This window comes from Alligator sinensis, unplaced genomic scaffold (assembly GCF_000455745.1).
Source record: "Alligator sinensis unplaced genomic scaffold, ASM45574v1 scaffold240_1, whole genome shotgun sequence".
Taxonomy (NCBI): domain Eukaryota; kingdom Metazoa; phylum Chordata; order Crocodylia; family Alligatoridae; genus Alligator; species Alligator sinensis.
Window position 1 is genome coordinate 1,185,649 of NW_005841902.1, and position 21,059 is coordinate 1,206,707.

The 21,059-nt window shown below is 40.0% G+C and overlaps 2 protein-coding genes across 16 annotated transcripts in view; both read left to right on the forward strand.

Annotated features, from left to right (window-relative positions):
• Positions 1–250: 250 nt before the first annotated feature.
• On the forward strand, positions 251–5,773 carry AAED1 (AhpC/TSA antioxidant enzyme domain containing 1). The gene is made up of 6 exons (XM_006018465.3): positions 251–307; positions 697–765; positions 2,027–2,080; positions 2,482–2,587; positions 3,765–3,896; positions 5,073–5,773. The coding sequence occupies exons 1-6, from the start codon at positions 251–253 to the stop codon at positions 5,198–5,200; spliced, it is 546 nt and encodes a 181-aa protein (XP_006018527.1). The 3' UTR covers positions 5,201–5,773.
• Positions 5,774–8,899: 3,126 nt separating this feature from the next.
• CDC14B (cell division cycle 14B) overlaps positions 8,900–21,059 on the forward strand; it is a 63,971-nt gene continuing 51,811 nt past the window's right edge. For 5 of the 15 annotated variants that reach the window (XR_003092778.1, XM_025197644.1, XM_025197646.1 and 2 more), the window contains exon 1: positions 8,905–9,730. Coding sequence is in view for 10 of the 15 variants with exons in the window: in XM_025197644.1 (XP_025053429.1) it covers positions 9,589–9,730 (142 nt within the window). In the remaining 5 variants the exon portion in view is untranslated. Of the gene's footprint in view, positions 9,731–21,059 lie in introns of all 15 variants that reach the window. The other 10 variants (XR_003092774.1, XR_003092777.1, XR_003092776.1 and 7 more) reach the window with 4 other exon arrangements.

The window sequence follows — 21,059 nt, forward strand, 5'->3', positions numbered from 1 at the left end:
AACCTCCACCCATCCATAGTGTTATACGTGATAGTTGCGTTGTGCTTTTGCTTTCTTCTCTAGACAAACAGGAACCATCCCCCGTTTCAGGGCAGGGCCCATGAATGCCACTTTCCACAGCGGGCGAGTTGCTACTGCCCTGAGTGAGTCGCCCGAGCGGGCGGCTGCTTCAGCCGCTGGAGCTGGTCCCGGAGGGGGCCGGTCCTTTGCAAGCGGTGTCCTCCCTCCCTCCCTCCCTCCGCCGGGTGCCATGGCCGCCCCGGTCCGGCAGCAGGTCGGAGGGCGGGCCATCGTGGTGTTCGTGCGGGTGAGCGCGGCCCGAGACGGGGGGGGGCAGGGGAGAGGAGACCGCAGCAGGACCCAAGCCTCCCCTGTGCTCTCCTGAAGCAGCATTGCAGCCTCCTTCGAGGCAAAAAAAAAAAAAAAAGCCTGCATTTCAAATGCGAAGGGAATCGGCGGGGATTTCAGGGTTTAAACCGGATCGGACACCCTGCCCTCTTTGTTTCTTCCATTAGCATGTCTGAACAGGGCTCCAGCCCCCTTCAGCTTTGGGATCCCGAGTTGAACTTGGCAATGGGCCTCTAATACTCGCAGGATCTTCCAGTTCAAAAGTTTTTTACTTTGGCTGTCTGAAGGCAGATCTGTGTTGCTTCACTGTGTTGACTTGTGATGTCTCCAACTGGTTTGCCTTTTCAGCATTTTTTATGCTACGCCTGTAAAGAGTATGTAGAAGATCTGGCAAAAATCCCCAAGGATTTTTTACAAGTAAGTGAAAGGCCTTTAACATGGGTTTGAATGCATTTGAGGGGACATGAACATTAGGGTCTTAATGCCTTGCGTGAGGTTTGAGAACATCCCTGAGGTCAACCCAGGAGCCATCACTAGAAGCCCAGAACTGAGTTTGTTCCTTCCCAGTTTGGTTCGGTTCCTCCTTCTGCCTGCCTTAGGAAGGAAATCCAATACAGTGTTACACTTGATAGTCACATTGTGTATTTTGCTTTCTTCTAAACAAATAGGAACCATCTCCTGTTTCAAGGCAGGGACTGTCCTTCTTCCTTCTATCCTCCTCTTTGAAATGTTGCCATATTTTCCTCCTAGGTGCAGCATATTGCTGGTGAGAGAGGCCAAAGCTCTCATTACCAGCCAGCTCTTGAAGGCACAGGAATAGAAGTGCTATTAAACAGAAGCGGGGAGCATTTTCTCTAGCAGATAGTGGGTTTTGCTAATGCAATGAATTAGTCATCCCCAATATGATTTTTTTTTAATCTGTCTACTCTGATAAAAAATATAAGAGAAAATTACTTTCCTCCTTATTTTCTGGTACCATCAATTCATCTTTGGAATGGCTTTTGTCAGCCAGCTAAGTTATTAAAATTGTGGATGTGGGAGTATTGTGCTATAGTATTTAGATAAGCCTGAATTGCAGAAAAAAAATCTATTTCAATACATTACTGAGTGCAGAGTCTAAATTAATTATGATGCTTGGCCACAATTTCAGCGACAACCCTTACTTTGCACCTGCAAAAATGTGCATATTGCTTTGTATGTTTTGTTTATGCATACACACATCACTATGTGCACTTTGTATATGTATACATGGGCATCTAAATCGGGCAAATACTTATGTGCACCTATATTTGCATATCAAATTGTTTGGGTGCAGACACCTGTGTGCAAATTTTTGCACTTGCAAATTTTTAAGTAACTTTGATAGCAGCTGAAACCTCAACCCTGCAGATGCTACAGGAAATAAAGTTTATAATCAAAGCTTATAAAAAAAGTGACCTAGAGTTACCATTTTAAAAATTAGTAGAAATGTAACCATTAATAAATTAATATCATATCTTCATATGGGGAAACAGACATTCTTGGTGCCTAAGTATCTTTAGAACTAATAGCCTGGAGTCTTGCATACCCAGCTTGTTGAACTGGAATGTACATATTTCTGTTCATGTATTGCAAATAAGTATAAATATTCAATCCCTGTTAATAGCTTTGATATGTATATTCTGTACTTGTTTCCTAGGATGCAAATGTGAGGCTTATAGTTATTGGACAATCATCTTACCATCACATTAAGGTAAAAAAAATTGTGAAGATAATATATTGTACGAGGCCTGTAACAAGTTCATAGTCTATTGAGGCCTGGCTTTCAAAGTCAGTAATATTAATTTATTTCAACTGGAGATATGGATGCTCATCACATTTGAAAAAGCAGATCTTTACTACTTTTCAGGAAGCAATAATAAACACAGTATAGGATAAATCTTAGCTTCCAACCCTGCAGACATTTTGCTTGAGAAAGAAGGCCTTGCTTTCAATGCATGTTTTGTTTGAGTAAAAAATTTAGAATTTGGTACTTCTGTTGGTTAGATTTGTGAATTCAGAAGTTCCAGAATCAGTACTGGGTTTTACCACACCATTTTTACAAAACTTCAAATTGAATATAATAGTTTATGCATACATATATGTATTTTGCAGCCATTTTGCAATTTGACAAGGTATCCTCATGAAATGTATGTAGATCCAGACCTGGCACTTTATAAAATACTTGGCATGAAAAGAGGGGAAGCAGCCACCACATCAGGTAGGAATGGTATTCTTGCTTTGATTTCTTTCACAAGCAGACATCATCATGTCCGATACAACAGTAATCAATTAAGGAATATCTTCACAGTGTCCAGTAGTACAGACAGTACAGACTGTTTTACTACATCATTTTAAAGCATCTTTAACCCCGTTGGTGGAAGAGATTCATGACTCACAAGGAGCTTGATCCTGCTCTTACTGAAGTTAACAGTGAAACAGCTCTTGATTTCAGTGGAGCATGAAGATACACTAGATCAGTGATTCTCAGCCAAGGTGCTGTAGTGTTACACAGTGCATTGTTGCACTGTTTGCACTGTTAGGTGTGCAAACACAATTCATAAGATAAACTTAGAAATTTCAAATAGGAATCCACAGTGTAAAAACCATTCTGACCTAGTCTGGTCTTTCTGAGTTCTTTGCAACAGAAGAATTGATCTATTATTTTTCTGTAGTGGGAAAAAAACCCAAATGAAAACTTAAAGCTGGCATTCTCAAAGGGGAGCTTGGAGTCTAAAAAGGTTGAGAACCACTGCCTTTGCCCACTGATTATATGGGCATTACAAACCTCAGTGAACCAGTACTAAAAAGTTAATTGGAATATTGCTACATTGTATCTAATTTTAAATGTCTATCATTTGGGGGATTTACTACAACTTTATTCCAAATCCTTGAATTCCTTATTCCTTTTCTTCTCAAACTTTGATTTTGGGGAGGTGGGATGTGATTTCAGGCTAGTCACATAGGACTGGCATCTCCTGATTTTCAGCAGTTTAATCTCAGAGAAGGTAAATATTCACAAATATTATCCTGATGCTGCTTTTTTGCCTGCAAATAATGGCTGCAGGAATTCCTTGGTGTTATGTGTTGTTATATGGGGGGATTGTGAATGGGGTAGGGGGAGTTGTCCATGAAAAGCTCTATTTTAGATTGTAGCCTACTCCCTGAGAATGGCAAGATCCCCTTGTACAGTGTCAGGGAAACTGTAAACCATTAATGACAATGACTTCAGCTTGTTGTTTTGCCTTCTAATGTGTTTTTACAGCTGTAAAACCTTGTGTAACTCTAAATAATAATGCTCTGCTGTCATCTGTTTGTTTGTTTTACTTTGTGACTGATTAAATTATCTATTTTTAAAACTGTTTAGGTAAAACATAAGCTGTTCTCTTATGTTTTAGCACAAAGCCCTCATGTGAAATCCAACTTGCTGTCAGGAAGTATTAGGAGTATATGGAGGGCAATGACTAGCCCCGCTTTTGATTTTCAAGGAGATCCGGCTCAGCAGGGTGGGACTTTGATTTTAGGCCCAGGTAAACTTACTTGTTTTATATTAAAATTTCTCATCTTCTTCAGCTGATTTCTTGTATACTTCCAGGAGATCTTTTACACCCTAGAGAATTCCCAAGAAAAAAACAATAATCTTGTGCATATAGAGTGGCTCTGTTCATAGATTCATAGATGTTAGGGTCGGAAGGGACCTCAATAGATCATCGAGTCTGACCCCCTGCATAGGCAGGAAAGAGGGCTGGGTTTAGATGACCCCAGCTAGATGCTTATCTAACCTCCTCTTGAAGACCCCCAGGGTAGGGGAGAGCACCACCTCCCTTGGGAGCCCGTTCCAGACCTTGGCCACTCGAACTGTGAAGAAGTTCTTCCTAATGTCCAATCTAAATCTGCTCTCTGCTAGCTTGTGGCCATTATTTCTTGTAACCCCCAGGGGCGCCTTGGTGAATAAAAACTCACCAATTCCCTTTGTGTAAATGAACACCGTGCAAGTGTCATTGGATGCATCTACACGTGCACTTTAATGAGCAATAGCCTATTTTACTGTGCATTAAAGCGTCACGTAAAACACCATGCAATAATGCTAATGAGCAGTAAAATAGGCTACTGCATATTAAGCGTCACTTAAAGTCCATGCACATTCACTACTGTGCCTTAAGGTAGCCTAATGCCCATTTATTTAGTGGGTACTTCGGAGGTACTAAATTTAATGCGCATTAGAAAAAGCACCTTAATTCACATGTAGACGTGCCCATTATGTATTTCTACCTCTTATAATAGTGATAGTGACAAGATAGTGACCTATCTTGTTCCTCAGGAAGTTGATAGGAATATAGTTTTTGACGTCAGTAGAGAAGGATTAACATTTTTGTCTTCTGACATCTAGGTATCTGTCTATTCCATTTTATTCTAGGCATTTGATTTGATGTATTCTATAATCAAGCATTGAAGCATGAAAGGAGACCGTAGCTTGACAAAGTCATTCCTATGAGATATTCAGAAACAGCAAGGTGCGGTCCTAATGCAATCAGATCCCTCATTATGCTGCTGTAGTTTTAAAAATCATGTGTTGTGGAATCCACATAATGGACAGATTTAGAAAAATCAGTAGGCAATCAGACTGCCTCCTCAACCCCATTAGCCTTTAAAAGAAAGCAATACTTTATTCAGCTAATGCTATCTTTATTCTCATTCTGTTCCAGGTAGCGAAGTCAATTTTTTGCACCTTGACAAAAATAGGTTGGATCATGCTCCCATTAACACAGTTCTGCAGCTCGCAGGAGTTAAAACAGTAAATTTCACAAACAAGCCTCAGGTTATTGATGTATGACTCAATAGAGAAAACAGATTACAAAAGAAACTTGATTAAAGAAGACAAATAACGCTCCAGAGAACTGCCCTGGATGTCAGTTGTGCTATGTCCTTATAGACCGTCTGATACCACAGGATTTCAGAGCATCAAGTAAATTACCTTGTAGTGAAGATGAAGAGGAATCCACTCTGCTGTCATATCCAAGAAAGCAATAATTAAGACTTACTTGTCCTACCACAAAAAACTTGCTTATTACTGCTTCACAAAAATTCTTCCTAGTGCAATTTAAAATCTTTGTTCAAAACCAAAGGTACTAACCAATACGAAAATAATACTCTAAAGGCTTGCTATGTTCAGGAGAAGCTTGAGATTTTTGCCTTTCAGCTTTCCATTTAGAGCTTTTCGTTGGTGACAAAAATTCCAGTACTCTCAATTTCATACATTAAAATTATTCTTGTCTGTGTTACAATTAATATTTTAGTATTTGGGGAAACCATATTCAGGATCTAATTTACTTGTCACTTTTTCTGCTTTCTGTTTACTTTTGGTGTTATCACCATTACAATGAAACAGAGATTAGTTTCACTTTTGTTTTAGTCTCATTTCATTTTTGGATTCTTAAAGCTGCATGTTTAAGTTTTCAAACACTGTAAGGGAGTGGCATGTTCTGTCTGAGCAATTCCCAAGCATAGCTGCACCACATGCACACTCCAGATCTGGAAATACACTGGTGAAGACACTGGATCTGCAGCCACTGCTCTAGCATCAGTCAGTCTCTCAGTATGTCCACATGGTAAGGTAATGCCATGCTTGCTGCGTGTGCTAGCTCCAGAACTGAAGCAAAATAGCAGCGGTAGTGCAAAACTGCATGCTGACCAATAAGTTCTGCTTCTCAAGGCTCTGCATGTTCATTCAGTCCTTGGCTTCCCTACTACCAACAAGCCAGTGCCCATTACAGCAGTGGCTTATTACACAGGCATCTGTTTACCAGGAATTGAAATATCACAACTCATTGCTTTCAATAAAAAGAACAAGCTACCATCAAATAAATGTTGTTCACTACTGAAATGGTCCAGAACCCTCCCATGATCTAGAGGTGACTGACTTAAGAGCCCATTATTAATGTCTTGAGAAATCTCATTGACTAGGAACAAACCGCTTTTTTATTAACTTCTGTACAGCATCATTAATTTAATTTCTGGATTTCTCTAAGAAATCAATTATGATTAGCAATGTCTGTTTGACCCTCAGAGGAAGAAACCATAGATTTAAAAGCAGAGTTGAAGTTCAATGTAATAATCATTACAGTAACAAATGCATTAGGGGTTAGCTATAACTTCTAATTTTGTGCCTCCAGTCAGTTGCAGCGTTTGCAAATCTAACTACATGATGTGTGGAGGCAGACAGGTTAATAGCCTAAATTCTGTCATTTGTGCATTCTTTAACACAAAGGTGAGAAAGAAGCTGAATAAAAACTCACTTTGAATGAGGTTGTCACCTCCCTGATTTTCAAAAGGTGTACTGTATTTGATCTCATAGTTTCCATCCCATTTCCCCTGATTATACATTTCCTCATTAGATGTCCCATCCAAATTCTCCCAATGATATGAGTGCTGCCCAGACTCTCCCCACAGCTAGTTTGCCTCTCCTGTGCTTACAAGTCTTTTGATTGGCCTTCCATTTACTTGGAAGGACAAAGAAAAAATATATTAGAAGGGTATGGAAGGAAAGGGTTTTGAAGTAGGGAGAAATTATCAAGGAAACTGAGAAACTGGAACTGATATAAGAAGAAAAGAGCTGCCAGATTCGAAAAAAGATACCAACAATACAAAACCATCTCCACACCAACAGGAGAAGGAAGTCAACAGCAACAGGGTACAGTTCAGTGCCAAGTACTGATTGTGTGGAAGAAGCAATGGTAGTCCCAATAGTGTTTGGTAAGAAATGCAGCAACCTTACTTCTGAAACACATAATTCTTGCTTTTACATCAGCCAAGTATGTTATTACAGAGTGATACAAAATGCTTCCACACCTTCCCGGCCTGGAGAAACCAAAGCCAGGTCTCTGATATGCAGAGCGTACATGCTACATATAGCATGTAGCTCTGTGGAAAGGAAAATAGTTCTAATATTTCACATTTAAAAATTCCAAAATAAAACTAGAATTCTAAAGTAATACAGCAACATTCCAGAAACAATGGAAATTCTAATATAGTATAGAAACAAAACCAACCAAATAAAAAGAAGAAATGGAGGGAAGGGGTACGGGGGAGAGAGAAAGAGACCCAATAAGAGAAGGACAGTCCTTAATGAAGGTATCAATCCTGCCATTTTATATGTAGGTCAACTACACCATCCACAGGCAATCTCACTGACTTATTTGGAACTCTGTGCGGCACAGCAATCTACCCATGCATAATGAACTGCTAGACTGGGTCCATGTTACCACTAATGAGAAACATTTCACATGGTGTCATTATAATCATATGTCTCTTATACAATTTATTTTAACTTTTATTTTTTAAAAATATTAATCTAAAAATGATTGTAGTCAACATCGAAAAAAGCAGCAGGGGATAATCATTGATCTCATACCCAGCAGATGGCAGAACACTCTCAATAAGAGTGTTTATTAACTTCTGCCATGGTCCATGGATATTTCTGGAGATTCTGAGGGGAAAAAAAAATTGTGTTTTTCAAAAGCTAACTTTTAATTACCTAACTCTGCTTTGGACTTATTTAAATACCAGTTTAAAATGAGCACCTCAATGTGTAATGCCTAAAAATAACAACTTTAAACTATTTTTAATTGAATTGCTTGCTTATAACATACAGCAGCAAACGCACACAATCATTACTACAAAAATGCATCTAAAATATTCTGCTCCAATGAAGAAAACTTTACATAGGAATAGGTATTTCAGACCTTTCCATGAGACCTACGTTGTCGCTGGATAGATTACGTTCCAGTTGTCTTGCACTGTACACCCCAGTAGTGGTTATATTGCAGTGATGTGTAGTCTGTGATTTTATTTGTACACACACAGATGTGTAGTCTGTGATTTTATTTGTAACCCTTTGCTATACATTTGGATACTTTAAGAAGAGAGGATAAATGCATTTTTTGTGAGAGTGAGCAAGTAGATAGGTCTACTTTATTAACTGATTACTATTATTTGTGTTTGTTTGTAATGTGGTCTCATTGGAGAGTGAGAGTCACAAAGCAGACCACTGTTGGGCCAGGGAAGAAACACCTAACAAGTTGGCCCTTGTCCTTTCAAACTTGTGTGTCTTGTGTCTGTCAGGTCTGTAACAGACCTAGGTGTCTTGAGTCTCTGAGGTGTCTTGAGTCTCTTAGGTCTGTAACGCATTTGGAAATGAATGGGAACATGTGTGGAAGAACACAGAGATACTATATTGATATGTATATTGGGCATCTGTGAAATGTATGTCAAGTTATATTTATGTAAGGAAATAGAATATATCAGGTGTTTGCAGGGTTGTACTGGCACTGGGAGAGTGGGAATAGATGCTGAGCAGGGTTTTTGGTTGTAGCCGTGTCAATCTAAGGACATAGGCAGGCAAGGTTCTTTGAATAGATGTGATGTCTTTTATTAGACCAACCAAGTAAACTCAGCTGGGCTAATAAAAGACATCACATCTACTCAAAGTAAACTCAGTTGGTCTAATAAAAGACATCACATCTACTCAAAAAACCTTGCCTGCCTAAATGTGCGAGTTACGTTTATGATAGTGAAGGGAAACAGTGTGTACTAGCAGGCTTTGAATAGGACTCGGAGCCTGTAGGCAGTACTAGCTCGGCAACAGCACACAATAACAAGGGGTGGGTGTATATGGGGGCAGATAAGTGCTCGATAGGTTCCTTGGGTTAGGGGCCACGCAAGGAGATACAGGAAGGGGCACGGATCCTATGCCTACAGGGTCGTTGTGTGGGCTTACGTGCTAGGGGGCGGGGGCCAACCATGTCAGAGAGAGGCCCCAGCGGGGAGCCACCCCGCTCCCCTTTTGCTCCTGCCTCCTGGGCTGCCCCTGCCACTTGTGGCACCCCTTCGCTGGGCAGAGCCCCTCCGCTAGGGGCCACGGGGAAGAACGGCGTTTCCAAGGGCCCCCTCCGCCCAACACACCTGTTCTGTTCCCCACTATGACATCACTTTACCCACTGCGCCCTGTTTGTGACGTCACACCGTCCCGGCCCAATCAGAGGCAGCGGAGGGGGCAGTGGGTGTCCCAAACGCCGGAGCTGGCCGAGCGGCCGGGGGGGACTGGACGGGGCGGGAGCACAGCCTCCGCCGCCCCGGGCTGGGACCCCCCGCCGGCCCAGCCGGGCCCCGCTGCGGGGATGAGTCCGGCAGCCTCGCACCCACCGTAGCGGTGCCGCCTCCGCCATGAAGCGGAAGAGCTGGGCCGGGAGCCGGAGATACTCGGCCCCGGCGCCGCCGGTCGTGAAGAAAACTCGGAGTGCGGCGGCGGAGCGGAAGGAGGGCGAGCTGCCCCCCACCGGCCCCGAGACCCGCCTGCGCCTCACAGGTGAGGGGCGGGGAGGGGGATCGCGGCCGTGCCCCTGCCCTGCCCTTGGCCGGGGTCGCCGCCTCCCGCTGCGCCTTCGCTGGGCGCTGCCCTGGGCCCGATCCCGGGAGCTCCCTCCTCCCGCCCAGCCAGCGAACTTCGGCGCCTCCGCGCTCTGCTGTGTCTTCTCTGCAGACCTCAGTGCTGGTCGCATCGGCTCAGCCTCTCCCCTTCAGGTCTCCCTGTATGATCCAAAAATGCCCCTCCCTGTTGTAGCATCCTTGTCCGTGTCCCTTTGAACCCCCCCTCGCCAAGAAACCCCCCAGCTGCTACTTTGCAGAACTCCGTGGAGAAGCAGCCCGCAGCTGAGAACAGCCTTTTTATACAAGCAGGATACAGGCTGCCTTGGTCTGGGTCCTGCTTTACCTGTGGCAGGGTAGGGTGTTATATCTTGTGTTAGGTCCGAGTTGACTCCAGTTTTAGGAAGAGTTTTTATATCAGGGGTAGGCAGCCCCCAGAGCGTGGCACAAGAAGGCATTTTACTTGGCATGTGTGCTTCGGGACAGACAGTGGGGAAGGAAGGAGCCTGGGCTGTGCTGCCACAAGGATCAGGCCCCTAGCGCCTCCCTTGCTATCCGCTCCTGGCACGCCAACATCTTGCAAATCGAGGTTGCAGGCGTTTTTGGCACTCTGCCCAAAAATGTTTCCAACCTCCCTTTTAGATGATGGATTGTAGGGTGGGGTATTTGATGGGTCAAATAACAGTCAAATTTTTTTTTAAAAAATAGCCACTATAGATAATAAAGAGAAAAAGCAAAAAAATTTCCATTAAGATGTGTCAAGAAACAATTAAAAAAAAAAAAAAAAAAAAGTATCTGTCAAGAAAGCTGATATATATTTGCTCCCCATAAAACTGTTATAAACTTTGACCTGTCAAAAAATATGCAGTCAATTGACCAGTCAGTTGACAGTGGTTGACCGGCTTGCCAACCCTAGTGGCTTGTATAGGATGGTTTGAATGGAGATGATCCTGCCTCAGGCAGGGTTTGCTCTAGGCATGTCTACACATTCAATTAATGCACTTTAGTTAATGCACATTAAATCTAGTATCTCCACTGTGAGGTACTAGAAAAATGTGTTAGCCTGTTTTAATGCACGTTAGCTAAAGAGCATGGTTTTTTTGTGACGCTTTAATGCACATTAAAATAGGCAAATACAGGTTAAAGCGCACATGTAGACATGCCCAACGTCTGAAGGTCCCTTCCAGCCTGACTTCTCTATGAAGTCTGGTTAAAAACCTCCTTATTTGCTGTAAAGAAATGGCGATGTTTTCAGACGTGCCGGGTTTAGGAGGGGATGGTAGCCTGCCCACAGTCTCATGGTTTCCCTTGCATCCAGTGAAAGATACCCTGGGTGCACCTTGGAGCTGCTGGCAGTTGTATCCATGTACAAACCTTTCTAAAGGCAACTCCGCACAAGCCGATTCCTTGAGGTGCGCAGAGCCCCAGTGAGTTCAGCTGTGCTCTGTGTGGGCATAGGAGTCTGTTTCCCTAGAGCATTTTGCAGGATTGGGGCCTAAATCATTCTGGCTTTTGAGTTTTGTGTCCCCACTGTGAGATGCTTGAATTCTTTTCCCCCTCTGCTTGTGTGAGAGAGTGATGTGGGACATTCTGTGTACAAGGGAAAATTCAGATTACACTCAGTAAACAGGCCGTGCTAATCCTTTTGAGCCTGGTAGGTGGCACGTGTAACTTTAGTGGATTAAGGTATTTTGGATTAACAGTACTGGATTGACAGAAAATCCGACTTGATGTATTTTGTATTTTTCTTTCCCTGATTGGTTGATTTAATTTTATTTTTTTAAAACTAGAAATGGCGTGTTTTGAAGTTTTAAAATAATTTTATCGTGATAGAGTGACAATATTTTGGGGTCGGATAGAGAGGTGTGACAATTATAAACTTCACATTATGCCAACCTCATATTTAAAAAATTTAAAAAAGGTGGCGTTCTAAAGGTATGTAATCCAGAGTAGTCTAGTCTAAAATAATAAATTATGTTAGGGCTTGTCTACAGAAGGAAATTTACTGGGAGAACCATACTGATGTAATGCCTAGTGTGGATACTTGTATTCCAGATGATCTGTATAGATACACAGGGTTTTTATAGCGGTATCATTCTGATGATAAATTCTCCAGGAAATCAACCCTTAGTTTTACATAATCTGATAAAATCAGGTATTTGTTCTTGGGTAAAAGGGTGTCATGAAGGCCTATGCTGATTGGATGTTTAGTAAATAGGCTCCTATAGCCTCTGTAGAAGATGGGAAGAGGCGAGAAAGCCATGTTTCCTAACTCTTACAGTTGTCCAAATCTGACTGTAACTTGGCTCTCCACTTTTTCTTGTGCTACTTAAAACTTTTTAATATATTATGAATTATGATCTATTTCTAGTAAACGCTCACTTGCTCAGATGACTAAAACCGCTATGACAAAATTAGGTGCCTGTCATTTGGGCTCTGGGATGTTGCCATGGCTTCAATAAAATGTTCACCAGTTAATAACCTAATTGGTTTGATTTGGGAGAGTCCTAGGATTAGAATTAATTCATTTCGTTTTTATTTATTCTCTCTTGCGTGTACATTCTTGTTCACAGCTACTGAGCACAAGCTTTTAACTCCCTCACTGTAATGGAACCTTTATTTCACCTATTTGTAAATGTATTTAAATTTTAGTCCAGAAACCATGAACTAAATGCAGATAAACTGTAAAAAGAAATGTTCACACTAGCATTTAATTCTAAAACTTTATCTGAAGTCTTGAAATGACATTCCTACCATTTCATACTGCAGCACATTGCACAATTATTCTTTCTTTTCACTAAAGATAAGCCGTAAAGCCTCACTCCTCAAAACAGATGTATGCTTTAGTAAATGGGACTGTGCTAGCAGATCTGTTTACCAAATCAGTGTCAAAATCATCATGAACACTGTACCCCTCATTTTTCACGTTTTTTTTCTCTTAAGGCAGTGAACCTGAATATCTTTAAAGCTTTTTAATTCATGGGTAGAACAAATCATGGTGGTCAGATGTCACATGCATGGATTATAAATTCTGTTATGTGTGACACCTTGTGGATTTAACACAACAGGCAACCCTGCTTAATGCTATTCCACTTAGCGCTATTTCTCTATAACGCTTACTTGAAATTGATACCTGATTTCACTTAGTGCGCAGGGAGTTTTGTTATATCACTCGCAGTCGCCATCTTGATTCATTAAAAACAATTGCAGTCGCCATCTTGGGTCATCAAATACTTTCGGTTTTGCTTAACGCTCATTTTTTTTTAAGGAACCAATTCGGAGCGCTAAGCGCGGGTTGCCTGTATAAGCTATATAAACTGTAATGCTACAGTTACTACTGTATTTCCTAACAATTAATAACTGCTGTATATCAGAATCCCCTTCAGTAATGACCTTTTAAAAATACTTATTTCTTGTATTTTTCCCTAAATATTTTTTGGTGCAGTCCTATGTTTTCTGAGATATTTTACTCTGAAGACTTCCTAATGCAAGAAAAGGCACTATAAACCACTACAGGTTTTCCCATACGCTGGTAATAGGCATACTATACAGGTGTGGAAAAACAGTGGTGTAAGGAGACCACAAAACAGTTTTTTTCCCTATTGCCCCTCTTGTTTTTTGCATCGTTGTAACCAGTTGCTATGGTCATTGACCCCTCAATTTAATAAACTGGTGGTAGGTAATAAGAGCTGAAGCTTGTTGCATTGGCCACCCATAATGTCTTGGGCCAGGTCTAAAAATGATTTGGGTGCCTAAAGTGGGATTCAGACGCTTAAGTCTAAAAGTGAAAGCTGCTCAGGTGCTGCCTAACCATGGTCGGGTGCTTAAACTCCATAGTGCACTTCTATCTGAAGGTTCCCAGGCACCTTAATAAGTTCTGCTGCTTTTCATGCCCAAAGACAATTTTGTGCCTAAACTTGTTGGGATACATACACTAGATGTAAGTCTTTCTAAGTCTACCTGTGGGCTTGATTTGATAGGCATTCTCAGGGTATGTGTAATACTTGCATACAGGATTGGGTTTCAGGAAAAAAAAAAAAACCCAACAAACCAAAACCTGGAGACTCCTGCTTTCTTTTAAAAGATGGGTGGAAGCAGCAGTATTCACTGTTTCCTAACTCTTACAGTTGTCCAAATCTGACTGTAACTTGGCTCTCCACTTTTTCTTGTGCTACTTAAAACTTTTTAATATATTATGAATTATGATCTATTTCTAGTAAACGCTCACTTGCTCAGATGACTAAAACCGCTATGACAAAATTAGGTGCCTGTCATTTGGGCTCTGGGATGTTGCCATGGCTTCAATAAAATGTTCACCAGTTAATAACCTAATTGGTTTGATTTGGGAGAGTCCTAGGATTAGAATTAATTCATTTCGTTTTTATTTATTCTCTCTTGCGTGTACATTCTTGTTCACAGCTACTGAGCACAAGCTTTTAACTCCCTCACTGTAATGGAACCTTTATTTCACCTATTTGTAAATGTATTTAAATTTTAGTCCAGAAACCATGAACTAAATGCAGATAAACTGTAAAAAGAAATGTTCACACTAGCATTTAATTCTAAAACTTTATCTGAAGTCTTGAAATGACATTCCTACCATTTCATACTGCAGCACATTGCACAATTATTCTTTCTTTTCACTAAAGATAAGCCGTAAAGCCTCACTCCTCAAAACAGATGTATGCTTTAGTAAATGGGACTGTGCTAGCAGATCTGTTTACCAAATCAGTGTCAAAATCATCATGAACACTGTACCCCTCATTTTTCACGTTTTTTTTCTCTTAAGGCAGTGAACCTGAATATCTTTAAAGCTTTTTAATTCATGGGTAGAACAAATCATGGTGGTCAGATGTCACATGCATGGATTATAAATTCTGTTATGTGTGACACCTTGTGGATTTAACACAACAGGCAACCCTGCTTAATGCTATTCCACTTAGCGCTATTTCTCTATAACGCTTACTTGAAATTGATACCTGATTTCACTTAGTGCGCAGGGAGTTTTGTTATATCACTCGCAGTCGCCATCTTGATTCATTAAAAACAATTGCAGTCGCCATCTTGGGTCATCAAATACTTTCGGTTTTGCTTAACGCTCATTTTTTTTTAAGGAACCAATTCGGAGCGCTAAGCGCGGGTTGCCTGTATAAGCTATATAAACTGTAATGCTACAGTTACTACTGTATTTCCTAACAATTAATAACTGCTGTATATCAGAATCCCCTTCAGTAATGACCTTTTAAAAATACTTATTTCTTGTATTTTTCCCTAAATATTTTTTGGTGCAGTCCTATGTTTTCTGAGATATTTTACTCTGAAGACTTCCTAATGCAAGAAAAGGCACTATAAACCACTACAGGTTTTCCCATACGCTGGTAATAGGCATACTATACAGGTGTGGAAAAACAGTGGTGTAAGGAGACCACAAAACAGTTTTTTTCCCTATTGCCCCTCTTGTTTTTTGCATCGTTGTAACCAGTTGCTATGGTCATTGACCCCTCAATTTAATAAACTGGTGGTAGGTAATAAGAGCTGAAGCTTGTTGCATTGGCCACCCATAATGTCTTGGGCCAGGTCTAAAAATGATTTGGGTGCCTAAAGTGGGATTCAGACGCTTAAGTCTAAAAGTGAAAGCTGCTCAGGTGCTGCCTAACCATGGTCGGGTGCTTAAACTCCATAGTGCACTTCTATCTGAAGGTTCCCAGGCACCTTAATAAGTTCTGCTGCTTTTCATGCCCAAAGACAATTTTGTGCCTAAACTTGTTGGGATACATACACTAGATGTAAGTCTTTCTAAGTCTACCTGTGGGCTTGATTTGATAGGCATTCTCAGGGTATGTGTAATACTTGCATACAGGATTGGGTTTCAGGAAAAAAAAAAAAACCCAACAAACCAAAACCTGGAGACTCCTGCTTTCTTTTAAAAGATGGGTGGAAGCAGCAGTATTCACTTAAAACATTGAAAATGGTTCAGGCTGCTCCCGTCACCTGAGGGGTGTCCTACCCAGCACTCTGAGGAGTACCCTAACCACTAGATTAGGCAATTTTCCATGGGCACATTCTTCATGCTTTTGTCAACCTGTTCTACTGTACAGAAAAACATTGAAAAGATTCACTGGGCCTCAGAGGAAAAACATCCATGATCTAAAGCAGGGTTGGCAGCCTGTGGTGGCCTGCAGATCCTTCCTGCAGAGCAGGAGCTTTGGGGTGTTTGGCAGCAGAGGGCTTCAACTGTACTGCACTGCAGCTCGGTGTCAGGGAAAAGCAGCAGCAACTGCCAGGTTCTGTCACAAGCCTGCTTTGGACCTGAGCTGGGCCATTCTGGCATGCTGGCAGAAAATACTAATGGTTACTTGAGTGTATTTGTCTGGGAGGAGTGAGACTTCAATTCTGGTCCCTCTTTTCAGGAGTGTTTCTGTATTTTGCATTTCACAGTAATTGCTAAAAAACTGTAGTAATTCAGGATTTGGAATTCCATTTTAGGGGCCTGGAGCCCCCAAATTAGGGGTTGCAGTACTCAGCATTGCAACACTCAAGTATTTATTTATTTATTTATTTATAAATAAATAAATTTATGGATCTAGTCTGTAGTCTGGCAGTACTGTGTTGGCATTATATGTGTTGGCACTTTACTTTTTTCCTTAGTGTCTCGTTGTTGGAAGGATCCCACAGTTTCCTGCATCTTGGTTACATTCAGATATGCTGCGTAAGATGGGCTGCTTTATTTTGCATCTATCCCAAATGCATTGTTTATCTTATGAGGCTCTTTCATTGACGAAAAATATTTTTGAGTAGGCTCTCTCCTAGTTGAATAAAGCTTAACTTTTTAAATCTTCAAATGATTGCACTTCGTATCTAATACTGGAAGAGACTGTTTTCACTATGTGACTAACTTACATTATGAATTAAATCTTTTTCTTGTTTCTTTTTTTTCAGTCAAGGCTAAAATGACACTTAATTATGAAAACTTTGCTATTAAGGGTAGTTAGGGAATTGATTGTTTTAAAGAAAATAATTCTTTAAACACATATTAAGTTGGATTTCTAATATTTCTATTTTTCTTTCATGGATAATGCTTGGCTGAATCTGAATTTAATTTGCTAAGGTTGAATTTATTTTTGCTCTTTATTAGAAACATACTTGTTCTATCGAAGCAGTACACTTTTATATAAGCTGAAAAATAAAAATTTCATTTGAGAAACTAAGAAGTTTTATGATTTCCTTTCCTTGAATATTTGTTCATTTCTGTTATGTAATTTTACATGAGAAATAAGATTTCTAAAGTATGTTGTAGAAAAAAGTACTAGCTCCTTTAAATTCTAGATATTTTTTTCAACATGGATATTTTGGCAGTAATTGCATTTCTTTCAGTTTTAATACTCTGGAGTCTTTATTTAGGTTTGTGCTGAAAGGGAATATACTTTGTCTTGGAAATTAATTGTTACACAAAAATACTACAGGTTTTGCAATATGCATGTGCATGCTCTTATGACTCTCTTCTCCTAAGATATCACCTAGAATTTTTGTCATATATGCTGGTTTAATATTTTCATTCTTGCTGTTCACTGAAACAATTTAACTCACTAGTCTTTCTTTGGAACTGTTGTTTTGCTACTCCTAAAGCTTGTGTGTTATAGAGAATGCAATTTTCCATGATTTTCTGGAACAATTAGAACATTTCTATTGGGTTTTATCTTTCATAATTATACTGATTGTAAACTCTTGTTGAGTCTTCACTGTAAAATTTTCTCATTAAAGAAGCTGTATTTAATTTTTTATCTGACAACATTTTCATGTCACTCTGAAAATCATCTTTTGTTTGAAAAAGTGGTTAAGACTTCTGTAATACAGTGCTGAAAGTGTGGCAACTTGTGTAATATAAACCTGTACTGGAAGAGCAGTAAAGGATAAGGGCTATAAGTAGAAAAACATAATTGATCAAGTGTATAATCTTGGAAACATTTTTAATTCTCTTTTATTTTCAAACACCTTCTTAAGGTTTTAAAATATATTTATTTTTGAATCTGAATCATTATACTTTTGTTCAGAAGCCATGTTGATACCAGGTTTTTGTCACAATTACCTGTTTTATTATTTTTGCTCTGATCTTTGCTGTAATGAGAATAAGGTATACAAGATGATGATGGATAGAGGATGCTTATATTCTTCATAGTTATTTCCATGGTGCTACCCATCTGTAGAAACAAGAAATGCTTCCTTCTCTGACTGTTTCTACCCTACAATAAGGTGTGTTAATTGCAGCATATGCATACATACCTGAGCTATGTATGGTACCAGTGAGATCAGGTCCTATGAAACCTTGGTCTCAGAAGCTTCAGCATGGCAAAGCTGGGGCTCAAGACTTCAGGGCTCTGAGAACTTATTCAAAAGAGAGTAAGTCCCTGCTGTTACATTTTGCAGTTGGTACCTGGCTTGCTAGATGAAAGCTCGCTCATGTATGTGCAAGATGCGGTAATCACACCTCTGATTGTGAAGTAAACAAAGCCTGGGAGACAAGTGGCTGTACTTTTTTCCAGCTGTCTGACATAAGTTAATTTGTCAGCTTTCATTTCAGTTGAAATAATTATTTCCAAATGTGGGATTTTAACATAGGAAAATACTGTGGTGCTTTTTTTTTTTTTTTTTAAGAGAGACTACTTTTTAGATGAATAAATAAAGAACTGCTCAGTCATTTGAGTGGTCCCAGAGTCCACAGCATTTGATTGCAGCATTGGGGCCTAAAGCACAGTTCTTATACTATAACAGTATTATATAATGTTGCTTTCTGAAACCATACTAATCTTTGGCTACTGCAAAACTGAGATGGAAATGCTTTTGAGGAAAAGTGAATACAGTAGCTACAGTGAGTAGTTTGTCATTGTGCTGACAACACAGTAAGCTAGAGGTATGACTAAGCAAAAGTAAACAAACTAATTCTGTTCTAAAGAACTAGTATTTTTTTCCACCTCCCATTAGGGAATGCCTTCAAAAGACAGAGCATGCTACTTTCAGTTTTATTGAAGAACAATAGTTGGGAGCGTGCTTAAATTGACAGTTTCTCTTGGTGATGGCACTTATGCACAGTTCTTATTTTAAGGCTACTGTGTAAACTGAAAACCTTTAAACTTCAACTCTCTAAAATCATTCTCATGTTCTGAGGATTGGAACAGTTGTGATCAAAAAAATGAGACATAATAGAAAAGTGCTAAGAGTGGTTCTCGCATAGTCCTTGTATGCTGCACACCCAAACCCTGGACCCTAATTTTCACTTATTTAATGTCATGTGAAACGGTATTTAGATTTGAAGGTTAACAGTGTACATGTATTATTGAACTGTTGGTACTGTGCACTATTGTTAACTCACTATTTATATATTGATGCATTTATATATTTTTTGAAACCTACAAATTTGTATAATAAGCAAACTGAGTATACTTTTTCTTGAGGGGAAAATAGCCAGGCCAACAAAATACTGTCAGTTTTTATAGGTTGTCAAAAACTTTCTTCTACGCTCTGGAAGGTGAGAGAATAGCACTTGTAACTCCTCAAATTACAGATTTTACAGCCTGTCTGAACTGTTTGCAGCACGCAGTCTTAGCCCATAATGACTTCTAATAAATGCTAAAGACAAACTTTTTACATACACCTTACTTCATGAAGAAAGCATGCCTTCCTTACGTAGGTTCCTAAAACTGACATTTGGCAAATGTTATGAAAGATGCTTCTAAAATGCTGGTATAATGTAATCAACATTTCAGTGATTCATATTTGTTTGAAAAATTGGTTTTCACTTTTTAAAAAATGCTAGGGTGGTTGTTTTATACATGTACGCTTATTTTAAGTGTCTTGTCTCAAAATGCCAAGCATCCAAGTCACTGATAGTTGGATTTTCAAAGAGGGTGGAGGGAACTAAGCACACAATGCCCATTGATTCTTTCAGCTGAATTTGGTATGTAAATCCCTCAGGCTGTCTTAAAATCCCAGCCTCTTGAAGATCCAAACCATAGACAGCCATTTTTTAAATCTATTACCAAAAATCCTCTTTTGCTTGAACAAACCCTACATTGTGTTTGTAGGGGGAAGGAAGAAAGATTAGAAAATTAGGCTATCCTCCCTGTATCAGTAAATTTGGGGCAAAGAATATGAAAAGGAGGAATGGTTGATATCTCTCAAAAAACATTGGTTTTTACATTTTTTTGCGTAGATGATGTGTGTTTAATATTGAAGTAATTTCACTTTTCTTTTTAATTTTGCAAAAAGTAAAAAGAAAAAATCCTTCAGGCTAAAAGTATTCAGTACATCATAGCATTTTGCAGGACTCCTTTTTCTTTTTTATCTCTTTTTAAAAAGTGCTACTGCAAAGTCTTATGCTTATGACTACTGAGTTAGACTGTGTGGTAATGCAATCTTCAGCCAAGGTGCCCCAGGCACCCTGGAGAGATCCTTTAAAGGGAGGCCTCAGGAGATAAGATGATAAGGAAGGGTTCAGTCCCTGTTTGGGTGTTCCCTTGCCCCCACTGCCTGGCCCCTCTGGAAAGGCAAGCTCTGTAAGAAATATGTTGTTTTTTTGAAAGGGGGGCTACTCAATTCACAGAAGTTAAAAAGGGGTGCCTTGTTTTAAAAAGGTTGAGAACCACTGGTCTAATGTCTAGCTGCCATGCATTAAACATTCAGAATTTACTTCCATGATGATTATAACATCCGTCTAAAAAATAAATTCATGTGAGAGACATGTTGCCATTTTGCCTTGGTTTAAATGCATTAAAAAAAAAAAACAGAGGCATCCTTTCTTTAAGAATCTACTTTGCATAAACTCTTTCAGTGGCAGCAGCATTCACCGCTCCATTCTCTTGCCTTCAAATGGGGACCCAATTGTAAGTGAAACCCCGATTATGATCCACAAGCTGAACTGTTGGGCCAATTTCCAGAGTCGGCCCATCCTTCCACTTCTGCCGAGCAGCTCAGTATCTCCCTCCCTCGCCTTGTCTCTACTCCAGTGATTCTCATCTAGGGGGAGAAAAGGGATGGATTCTCAACCAAGGGGATGGGGAAACCAGGGATGGCCACCAGATCCTTTGAAGGGTGGTGTGAGGGGATGAGGAAATAAGCAGGTATGAGCAGTCTTGGGCTGGTCTGCATGATCTCTCCCATCTCCACTGTCTAGTCGCTCTGCCAGGAGGTAAGCACTGCAATGGAGATGGTGCTCTTTTTTTACCTAAACTATCACCTAGAATTGTTATGAAATATGCTGGCTTAATATTTTAATT